Here is a 12,304-nt window from a genome sequence, read left to right on the forward strand (position 1 = left end):
ATGAGTACCCAGCTTGCTGGGGGTAAAGTGTAAATGACTGGGGAACCACCCCGTAAAAGGTCTGCCGTGAAAACATGAAAGCAACCTCACCCCAGTAATCAGTGCACTCCCAAGAAACAACACACTAGTGTCTCTACAGTCATGGTTCTTGCAGTGAAAAGCTGGCCTTCCTGAAAAGGAGTTGGGAGCTTGTGCAGAATGAAAAAATGTTCCACTGTAATTGTACTGTATTTTATGTTTGGTGAACAATATCTATTTCAGATATGACTCTAGACATTCTCTTTAACAAACAGTATCTAGGAGGTGAAGAAAGCTGAACCATGATTAGGCTGAAACTCAGGTGATTAATTCTAGCTTTCTATATGGAACACTCACTTCTGGTGTTATTTCTGTGACACAGGTACTATTCCAGCATGATCTTTTAGCAAAAAATGATCAAGTAGGGAAATCCAAGAACGATGACATTAGTTCAGTGCTAGCAGCAGCTCTGGATGTGTAAGCGTGGGGATATGAATTCAGATCTGATACTCTGAAGTAAATCGGGAAGCCCTTGCTTCAACAGAAACCTTTTGCGCACAGCAGTGCTGCTGTGGATGCAAGGAGCTCTTGAATATAGGCTCCAACTGTAACACATGCACTTTCTGAGACACTGGATACATTTTAACCAGCTTTACTATTTTTTAAACACATCCTAGGAGAAAAATACGAACTTCATGCAGCAACTGACTCCACTCCCAGTGTTGTTGTCCATGTTTGTGATAGTGATGAAGAAGAAGAAGAGGAAGAAGATTCAGTCAAGAAACCAAAACCAAAAATTATTCAAACCAGGAGGCCAGACTACACACCTTCTTACCAAAGCTGAACTGTAGATAGAGCTTTCTCAAGTGTTATAAAACTGACATGCTCAAAAGGAGAAGCTGAGGAGCTGTGGATGGTTAAAACTTGGATGACATTAGATGTAGAGGTGGAAACTCTGTCTTAGAGATACTTTAAGAAAGGGAATGTCTTCATTTCTATGTTTTTAATGCTCCACAATGGCTGATGAGACCGATCCCAACATGATCTTCCTAAATGTCTTGGAGAGGGTGAAGGCATTAGGTGGAGGGATAGAAACCATTGGTGTGGTGGAGAGATTTTCAGGTACTCTCAGCCTCTGCTACAAAGCAGCCTTCTCTGTATATCTATTCAATAATTAATTCCTCTGATTCATAGATTAGACATTGTGGCTGCCATTCTAAAATACATTCATGGGTGAATGAGTCCCACTGGAACCAACACAACATAGAAGCGCGTGTATTTGGGATTTCAGTTTATACACAGTATGTGATAACAGTTTAAAGATGAAGCAAGAGGATTAATTTTTTGTATTAGTTTTTTGCATGCATAGAGAACTTCAAAAGTAAGTTTGCTTATTTTTTCTGTCATTTCTAATTTTATATTGCTGAGAATAATGAAAAATTATCTCAAGTACTGACTTCCTAGGCTTCTTTCTGAATTATGGGTTTAATTGCTGTTCACTTTTCAGTGGGAACACATTTTTAATTTACACCTTCCATTTTGATGCAATATCCCTTTTTGATGTTAACTGCCTGTGTTTGGTTTTATATAACAATCTTATGAAATGTGTATACTTAAGCAGGAAGGTAACTTTAAATTCTAAATGAACTTATTTATATTGGTTTAAGATATCTTAATTTCAAACAGAAATATGTGAAGACTTGTGGGAAAAGCTTTTGCTGTATTACAGTTCACAACAGTGAGAGAATATAAGCTGTATTGTCCTAGCCACAAATCTGTATGTTTATAGCTGTTTCTATTATATGTTGTCAGGGGTATTTGAGCATGTTTAATGTATAAACAAATGGGGAATGTGGCATTTAAGAAGAATGGAGTACCTTTTGCCCAGATATTCCTGAGGGGATTGTTGCACTAGCTGAAAGATTTTGGTTTTTTGTTTATTGGCAGTGGATATTTTATATCAATGTGTTCTGCTTAGGCATCATAGTATGGTGTAACTTGGTGTTTGATGCCAAGCTTTGCTCTAAGAGCAGCATTCGGTTATCTGCTGTTAAAAGTGAGCAGCAAACATTGTTCAGTCTCTCTCTTTTTGGTGTCATGTTTACAAAAACTAACTGCACAGTGACACCCGACTTCAAGTGTTCCTAGGAATCTTCTTTGAATAAGAATGCTTTAAATGGATTTTAAGAAGATTTTTACTAAATTAACACTCTTTGCTATTCGTGAGGACTAAGCAAAGGCATGTTCTCTTTTTTTTAGAAAAAATGAGGGATTTCATTATTTACAAGATCTACCACCATGTTTGTAACAATTGTAGCCAATGCTGTATAAATATTTATGTGAAGTCAGCAGTACATAATGTGTACTGTATTTGTAATACTCTGGTTTTGCCCAGTCATGTTGTTTTCTAAAGCCATGAAGCCAACTCACTATAAGTACAGATAGAACACCTTTATGTAGTTTATGTTGTTAAAGGATTATAATACAAGATCCATCATGCACCTAGTTGCACAGCCTGGCTTGTACTGGATACGCATGACTGTCTATAGTTTTTGCACTCTCAGGACTTCTTCCTAGATTTTCCTTTTAAAACAGAGAAGTTGCAGTGTATCATGCTGCAGGTTGATGATACTGTGTGTTTTTCTGTATTGTCAGTGTTTTTACAACTTTGTCTAAGCTGCAGGAAGACCTACAAGATTGAATGTTACTGCAAGGTGGAACTTTACCACCTGTAACTTCCCACTGCAGCCTGCATTCTCTGTAATGCTGCTCCTGGGTATTGGATTCTCAGGAGCAACATTGGGGGGGGGGGAGTGTCTTACATAAGCAAGAAAAGACTTAAGACTCAACCCAAGATGTTTTACAGCTTAATCCCAAGCATGTTTACCTGTAAGTAAGTTCCATCACTTTCAATGGAGCAATATGCTGATAACTGCTTAGGTTGCACACAAGGCTGTTTGAATCTGTTTATATAAAGCAACGTGAACTGAAGAAGAATGTACAATATTGGCACCTTAGTTTCATGTGCCCAAATATTCCACCTTGGGGATTTTATTTACACTGACACTCTTCTGCTTGGTCTACATGTGTTAACTGAGGAATAATAAGCAAAACAGACCACTACTTTCCAAAATAGAATTATACCGTGACATATTTAACGCAGTCATATAAAAATACCTCATTGCTTTCAGGCAGGGAGAAGGAAATTTTCATCTCAGCTATCAGACCAGGAGTATCATTGATTGTTTCTCTTTTAACCAAGGTGCTCTGATAATCCTTTTCCATTTAATTACATTATGCAAATGCTGCAAGGCTTGCAACTGAAAGAATGTAACTGTGTGGCTTCTATTGCACTTTTGACAGTTTAAATGAGCTGCTATGATGTGGCCTTGATCTAAGCAATCTGTCCTACACACTGCAACTTGTCTACAGATCACATAATAAAATTTTTGGCTTTTTCCTTCCCAAAGATGCAAAGGTGTACAGATATTCAATGGAGTTTCATGATGTACTCTAATTTTATGTGGAGGTAGTTATGCATCCTGTTTAGATGTTGCACCTCTCTTCTTCGACAGAGCTGGAAAATAAATCATGATATTTCTGGTGTTGTGTGTGCGAAAGACTGCAGAACATTTGGAGAAAGACTGAAATTCAGTAAATATTTTATGCAAGTTTATCCAGCCTATGAATAACCATTGTTTAATATCAATATATCTTCAAAATAAATCCTGGTTTATGACTAGGTTAATTAGAATAGGTATATTTGATATTAGTAAATATTTAAGTAAATATTTTAAGATACTTTTAATACCAGAAAGCTTTTTTTAAAAAAATAGCTTTGAATGACCATGCTAAAGTTATCTAATATAATGCCTTTTAAATCTGGGGGAAAATACAGTCGAACAGGATGGCTTGGAGACTGAGCAGTGGTGCCCTGAATGTATAGGCTTATATGTATGTAAAAGTCAAATATCTATACTAGCCCACCAGTTCTCAAAAACTGAATAAAGGGCTTGAAGGCTACTTCAAACACAAACATTCTCATTTTTTAGGTTGGAATTGTTTTCTTTGCTAATTTCATTTTTATTGTTCCAGTACAGTCCATGATCATTACTGGGGACTTTCCATCATTACTATGGACCCCTTTGCCTTTTTAAACAAAACAATATTTTTAAATAAGCAAAAGTACCAGCATTTGCATAAGGAGCCATATAAATGGTAGGCTGGCATAAACACTTCAGTGACTTCATCAGCAACCTGAAGGAATGTGGCGCCCCAGGCAGACTCCCTCCCCGCCACCGCTTCCTGCTGCCCCCCTCCCAAGCAGTGCTGCGCTCCATCACCCCTCCCCCTCCCAAATCAGGCTGTGCTGAGGCTGGTACTTAACAACTTCAATGCAGCTGGCGCAGCATCTAATCCTTTGAAGAGCCCATGGGAGGAGACTTTGCTCCCTCTCCTTCCCAGAACCAGAAGTGAAGGGGAGCGAAGTCTCCTTCCAGGGGCTCTTCAAAGGATTAGATGCTGCGCCAGCTGCATCAAAGCCGGTAAGGACCAGCTTCAGTGCAATCCTTTGAAGGGGCTGGGGGGCGGCGGGTGAAGCATGAGGGAAGGGGGGGCAGTGGCAGGGGGGAGGCAGGCAAACTAGGTGTCATGGGCACTGGGAGGGCGGAGCCCAATTCAGCACCCCCAGGCAACCGCCTAGTTTGTCTAGTGAGTGAGCCAGCCCTGCGTGGCCTATATATAATTGCTGTTTTGTACACGATGGAAAACTTCTTCCATTTTAGTATATCATCTCTTTTTATTTAGTTATATGTATGTGGCACACTGGTTTCCCTTCATAATTTCATAATTTTTATAGGGCAGCATGAGAATAGTCTAAAAATTAAAATCCAGAGATGCAAGTTTTATGTTTGCAAAGCTTGTCCCTATACATTAAATGCAATAAGTCTTAAGCATTAATTGCAGTTTGAGTTTTTTTTTAAAAAAACCCTCATACTCAGGCTTTCAGCCCAAAAGTTCAGTGATAAAATTATAACAAAGTCAGAGATATGTCCTCTGTCCTGCAGAGGGCGCTGAATATCCAGTGATATAACATGATACTGTCCTAAAGTTCAGGACGACTTTTTTGATGTACTGGTGGTTTTTAAAATGTACTTCCTCCAAGAAGCTTAGAATGGTGTAAATTATTCCTCCTTCCCCATCTTTTTATCCCTGCAATAACTTTGAGCAGCTGGCCCAAGGTGGGAATTTCAACAATGTTCTACCCTTTCTTAGTTCAACACTGGCAGTTGTACCTAATCAGCCCTCAAAATAAATGCAAAGTTAAACAGCTGAGTGTGTGGTGTTTTCCTGTAGTTCCCAGCTTTTTGTGCCAATATTTCAGAGGGCTCCTGAAGCCAATGGCATACCACAGGAAACCTGTATTTAAACCAGTAAATGGCAAATTGCACTTCCTAATTTCAGTAAATTGTTACTGTCACCATTTTCTTAAAGTGTGGCCAGCCTGGGATTTTTTCTCTCTTTCTCATGGCTTGGGTGTATTTATGTACAAAGTATGATTTCAGTGAAGTGTGACATTTTTAGGGAGGGTCCCTGCTTAGTCTTTTGTTTGCCAGGTCCAGGCAACAGCTGTTGTTTTGAAAGCTTTTATAGAGCAGCATGAGAATAGTCTAAAAATTAAATAACTGCTCACATTTTGTAGTGCTCAATCAAAAGAAAATTTTCCATTCAGGCAGCAGTTACGTATGGGCTTTACTAGACCCCAAAATGACTGCATCCTCTCCTTTCAACAAAGCTGTCCCTCTAAAAGAATTCTATGCACAATTTCTTGTTGTTTTTTGCAGCACCCACGTTATGCAGCAGTTCTTGTATTTTATGTGCCACCATCTATAGGAAAGCATGGTGTGCTGGTTAAGAGAGAGAACTGGGTTTGATTCTCCACTCCCCCCATACATGTAGCCAGCTGGGTGACCTTGTATCAGTCACAGTTCTCTCAGAGCTGTTCTCTCAAGAACACCTCTCTAAACACTAAAGCAATGATTTAAAACTTTGTATCTCCTTTGGGCATAAACAGTTCAGACAGTTTCGTTGTGATGTTATATTTCCATCCTACCTGCAGTTCTAACCTTTTTCATGAGTTACAATAAAGAGTTTAGCTTCTTAATGTGCAGTCTTAAAGAATAAGTTGGGTATGTCCAAGTTAAATGGACCTGAAATATTTAATATTCTAATAGTAGCACCCACTGTTGATCTTGGAACAGTCGAGAAAAAAATTGAGCCTTTTTAAATGCCTTAAATCTGCATTCTGAGAGTTCAGAAGTCCATAGGAAGTGGGATCCTAGTTCATTCATAAACAGTCTCAATACAGCAAATGGCTTATTACAGAGAAACCTTTAAAAAAAATAAAACTGGGAGGTGGGGCAGGGTAGGCAGAAAAGGAAGGAAGCCTTTTGAAGTGTGTGAAAGGGCATCTGAGAATGTGTTTTAATCAGCTTTCATAATACTAAGTGACTATTCTAAACATGGCATAAGATAAAAATGCAGTGGTTTCATTTCAGTGGATTTTAGAAGTCGGATGCGTGGTAAGTAGATATGAGGAAACCCCAGTTCAGCTATATGCTGAAGTGGTTGTATATTGGCCAAGTGTTAACAAAATACAGTGAGATTCTGAAAATGTTAATCTCACACTGTGCCTCAGTTCTTAATGGGGTGATAAATTGGATTTTTTTTTAGATTAGATCTAGCATTTGAAGTATTCTTTACCACTAAAGGGGCAATAAATCCGGAGTTTAAAATTATTTAGCTGTACTACTAACCCTAGATCAATTTCGGGCTTATAACTTTACAAGAATGAAATTTAACTGTACTTGACTATCAGTATGTATTACAATGCACACTGTACATCGGCATCTGTCCTGCAAACATGCGCAAGCACTTTTGTGCACGTGCATATGCAATTGCGTTTCTCTTAGGAAAGCAACAGTGCTGTTGAAAACAACAAGCAGCTAGTGGTTTATTAAGGCTTCTGGCTGGTCTAAGTGTTTCTGAATGGAGTTGGAAGGAGCCTAGGGTTGCCAAGTCCAATTAAAGAAAAATCTGGGGACTTTGGGGGCGGAGCCAGGAGACTTTGGGGGTGGAGCCAGGAGACCTTGGGGGTGGAGCCAGGAACAAGGATGTGACAAGCATAATTGAACTCCAAGGGAGTTCTGGCCATCACATTTAAAGGGACAGCTCACCTTTTTAAATGCCTTTCTTCCATAGGAAATAATTAAGGATAGGGGCACCATCTTTTGGGGCTCATAGAATTGGACCCTCTGGTCCAATCGTTTTGAAACTTGGGGGGTATTTTGGGGAGAGGCACTAGATGCTATACTAAAAATTTGGTGCCTCTACCTCAAAAAATAGCCCCCCCAGAGCCCTCAATACCCACGGATCAATTCCCTATTATTCCCTATGGGAATTGTTCTCCATAGGGAATAATAGAGTGCCTAGTAGACATTTCCCTCCCCCCCACACACACGCTTTCTAAAGGAAGGGGGAGGGCCTCCATACCAGGGAATTCCCCCCTCCCTGCCCCCTCCCTCTCTCACACACACAAACAAACACTTACAGCACTTGGTCTTCTTCCCTCTGCCTGCTCTGAAAACGAAAGCAAAGAAAGGGCGGGGCCGTTCTCCGAAGCCCTTCCTGTTTCCTCCTTCCTGCCCAGCCTTAAAGGGGCAGAAATTTTACAAACTGCTCAGGACTCAGGAGCTCTACACCAACATGAACGCTTCAGGTATGTTCTCCCCCCCCCTCCACCCCCCCACCCCCCCGCTTCCTGATTTCTGGAGACCGGGGGATGAAGCTGGGAACCCAGAAGTCTCCCGGAAAAGCGGGGGGATTGGGAAGCCTAAAGGAGCCATATAGCCCAATCCCCTTGGTATAAAGATACCAAAAAGCTTCAGAACACTGCCAACAGATTTTCAGGCCTGTTTCTGTTTTCAGCTCCCAGCAGATGGGGTGCTCTTGGCAAGCCATCAGTTATAGCTCTTGTGCTGCAGTGGCATTAGCAATCCTGAATGAGCAAATTATGCTACGTCCACTTTATGCTAGGGGTTGTACAAGAGGGTGTGGCAAGTTGTAGCTGAGGGGTGAATATGGCTGATCTGATAGGAGTTTGAAACAGAGACACACTCCTGCAGTGTCCTTATTTATCCATCTATAGGCTCTTGATCAAGACTGCTAAAAAACATATACCTTCTTTCAATTTTTCATCATACCAGGAAGCATTACCAATATTTAGCACATATATTACATGGTGTGCCGGTACACCAAAATGGTACAAGGTTCTACCTTACCTACAATATTAGTAGGAAAAAGAGAACTTTTCAAAGTTTTGTTTAGAATTAGTACCTGTTCACTCCAAAAAGTTGTATCAACCGCAGCTGCTACTTTTCTTTGCATAGATCACTGTCTGTATGTTAACATTGTGTTTGGAATTTGCTGTATGAAACCCCTGTCCCTGTATTGCTTTACTCAAAATCAGGCCAACAGCAAATAACATCCAGTTTAGAATGAAAATGTGAAAAGGGACGTCTGATGGCAGCAGCTTTCCAGGGTCTTAGGCAGAGGTCTGTCACATCACCTACTATCCAATTCTTTTTAACTGGCGATACCATGGAGCAAACCTAGGATCATATGCGCATGAAGCAGATGCCCTATCACTATTGTTCCTCCCCTTCCCAACATCCACAGTACTTTTAGCATATATGGAAGTTATTCAGAATACCTTTTCTCTCATGTTTCCATGATAATGTGTAGCAAAGTCAAATTTGCCCTGGATCTCATGCAGTATTGTCATCTTTTCTTGCACAATTTTAAAAAAAAAACAACACTGTTCTTTTAAGAAATTGTCACAATCAGTGTGGTGCATAAGATCTCCAAAGGAAAATCATCATTTGCGGTTTCCTTCTCATTAGGGCTAAACACCGTGGTACCTATTTATCCCAGAATGAATGAGATTTACCTGTTGGGGTAACTTTACATTCCATGTTCAGCATTGGGGTAGTTATGTTTCATTATTTTAGTCCAGCTAACTTACATTTATATTCACTCCAGCAATGTTTATGTTGGTCATTCCTTAGGCTTCATTTTTCTCTCTGGAAAAGTACCCTAAAAACATTTTCTTCCATTAATGTGCTGTCTCTGAAATACTATGGTCATTTCAAACAGTACCATTTTTTCCCACCCTTTTTAGCTGCATGATCTTTCTTGGACTTTTTAAAAACATTCTAAATTGAATGCTATAGTGCTAAACCAATATACCACTTCACATGTACGTATTTTAAATCTGTATGTTTTGCATTGTTTTTGTACATTTTTTAAATCACAAATGGATTGTAAAGGCCTATGGCCATATACAATAAATTTACTCTTTCAGAGGCAACATAGCACTTCAGTGCTATAGCAGCACCATTGAGATGGTTTGACTCCATTGACATTAAACAACAAAAAAAGCCAGAGAAAATTCACATAATGAAAAAGGGTGGGAAAAGCCAGCATTGTAGGAGGCACTATGGACATTTTAAACAGCACATGACAGCAATTCAGAAGTGAAATAAAGGGATAGAAAATGGAAGAAGGCAGTTTCCCTTGAAAGCAGCTCAATGATGTTGTTCTAAGCAGAGACTAGCAGGTTTGTATGAACAAGTAAATAAATTCCATTGGCAGCCAGTTACCAAAACGGGTCTGTCTGAAATGACAGAAAAAAATCCATTAGCAACCAGTTACTAAAATGGAATACCAAGGTGGTATAAAAGGGCCAGTGATACTGACCTATAGACCAGTGGTCTGTTTGGTTCACTGTAAGGCAGTTTCATGTGTGTTCAGGTTCTGTGTTGATTGTGGCATCTGCAAGTTGCTGCTACTTGGATCATAATATTTCTCTGCTCCTTTGACATAGAGGAGGGGATGAAGAAACTCAGCATGACTTCTGAATCTCACAGTTGTAGAACTGTTCTCATTATTTGGGGAGTAGTATGTGTAAAGTGACACAGAGCTACAAGTAAGAATTCAAGTTAAGTACCACTACTTCTGAACTGTTTTTTTCTAACACTTCCCAGAATGAATACTACCAAGTATTATGCTGGAGGGGAGGAGGGGAGGGAATCCCCTTTAACCACTAAAAAATCTATGCTGGGGGTTATGGGGCCTGTATGGCCGAAGTCCATGTGTGTGTGATAAGGGGAATGAAAAATGTAATTAAATGGTAAAGCTGGCTAGATCCAGAGCAGAGAGCAGAGGAGAACTATTCATGATTTTGTGTGAAGTAGAATGAAATGTGTGAACAATGTAGATAAGAGGCATTACCTTCTAAATAACCCCTGTGTAAAAGTTGATTTGGTGTGGTACTGAAAGGAAGAACATATGCTGTCTTGGGGGACAGGGACATCACAAGCAGTTACTGCATGTATGATCACAAAGAAAAGTCTTCATAAAACTATTTATAAAAACTTGTTATATGGCTGAATAAACATTCCATTTTGATATTGCTAAACTCTCTATTGCTTCTAAGGTATTTAAGTTGTGAAATGTTATAGTTTGAAAGTTGTTTGGAAGGAAACAGATCTTTATTTTTGTAAATAAAATTATTCTGGAATTTAAGCTTTGTCTGTAATTATGATTTCCACTGAATAGAAAGTGTCTGGGTTTGAAAAATGTAAAGGAAGAAAAAGTATTTTTGAAGTAGACATGCAGGTGAGTAGATGGACAAAGGGTCTCTTTTTTGTCCTAAGAAGCTTACAGAAGGCAGAACACTGCATTTATTCTTAGAAACAAACTAGTGCTCACCGGCAGACATAGTACAATATCCCATTACCACAGGATTAGGAGGGGCTTTGAGAAGGAGAGGTTGAGCTATTCTGATGGAACTGTCTGCACCTTTTATATAGTGCTTTTTATATTAGCATGAAGACTACACTCCTCCATGTAATGAAATATATGGAAGAGGAATACACAGTCTTCAAAGAACTACATGGGAGAAGTAAGAAAAGGGTCAACAAATGGTAGGACAGATCTGTGAAACGTTGATTTTCCAGTTGCTTTTTAAAGGATTCCATATGTTACTTCTATGTCTGTATCCCTCACAACAGCTTTCAACACAAGGCCTTAGCATTTCATTTCAAAGTCACAGCCAGTTCAGTCACTTTCTGCTATGTATAAACAGATCTGTCTCCTCAGTCACCCTCATCCCCAAAAGTACATGAGGTTGATTCATGCTAAGATTTAGTGCCAAAATCTAGTAACAAGAATTCCAGTGATCACTATGACGGGGGGGACCTTTCTAAATTTCAGTTCACCCCTTTTCCATACAGTTACAGTATCCTGGCTGCTCACATGTAGGAGAATCTGGTTGTGTGAAACCACCAATTGAGATGGAATGATTATGAAGGCATGGGGGAACAAAGCAGTAGAAATACAAAATGTTGAAATCTCTTTGCAGTCTGTTAGCAGGGCAATACTAAGCTGTGCACATCTTTGGCCACAATTTGTTAATTCATTAGAAGAAGAAAGGTTTTACACATTTAAGTAGATTTGGGTTTTTTGCTATCTTTCTTGTGTGTGTTCAACCATTATGAAAATTCTAAGTCTATGGCTACTTCCTCAAAAGTTTTTCTTTACTTTGGAGAACACCAGTCACTTCAGCCATTAAATTCCTAGGTAGTTTCAAGCCCCTGCCCGCTGTCCTGCGGCCCCAGTTAAGCCACCCATCACTACTGCTTTATTTCTCCTAGATTCTCCACCCCCCAGTATGCCACCAGAGTGCCTGTTCTCGGATTTTAAAATATAGGTAATTCCTATTGCAATATCATCATCATCTATATAGCTAATAGTGAAGCACTGCCCCCATTTGTGGATATCTAAATCTTCAGATTGGGGCTACATTGACACTAAACAGATTTTCCTGTAAACTTGGAGGATCCCCCAGGTTTGCAGAAAAAAAATGATCTTAAAATAATTACCTTATAGTCAATGGACCTCATAGGCTATGATGGAGAATTGAACTGGGGTATCTGAGGCTCAGGGGGGGGGCTGTTTTTTTGAGGTAGAGGCAGCAAATTTGCAGCATAACTGCTGATGCCTCTCCTCAAACCCTCCCCTCCTCCCAATTTCAAAAAGAATGGACCAGGGGGTCCAATTCTATGGGCTCCAGAAGGAGGTTCCCCCATTCTCCATTGTTTCCAATGAAGGGGGGAAATTCTTGTGAGCTAGAAGCTAAAATTCCTGAGTAGCCAGCTGAAATTTT

At 39.7% G+C, this 12,304-nt stretch overlaps 1 protein-coding gene across 2 annotated transcripts in view; it reads left to right on the forward strand.

Annotated features, from left to right (window-relative positions):
• The window catches only part of RCAN1 (regulator of calcineurin 1), a 74,933-nt gene extending 70,877 nt beyond the window's left edge, over window positions 1–4,056 (forward strand). For both annotated transcript variants that reach the window (XM_060234285.1, XM_060234286.1), the window contains exon 4: window positions 696–4,056. In XM_060234285.1, coding sequence (XP_060090268.1) covers window positions 696–862 — 167 coding nt within the window. In that variant the 3' untranslated portion in view covers window positions 863–4,056. The remainder of the gene's footprint in view (window positions 1–695) is intronic.
• The last annotated feature ends 8,248 nt before the right edge of the window (window positions 4,057–12,304 follow it).

The sequence above is a fragment of the Heteronotia binoei genome, chromosome 3 (genome assembly GCF_032191835.1).
Source record: "Heteronotia binoei isolate CCM8104 ecotype False Entrance Well chromosome 3, APGP_CSIRO_Hbin_v1, whole genome shotgun sequence".
Lineage (NCBI taxonomy): Eukaryota > Metazoa > Chordata > Lepidosauria > Squamata > Gekkonidae > Heteronotia > Heteronotia binoei.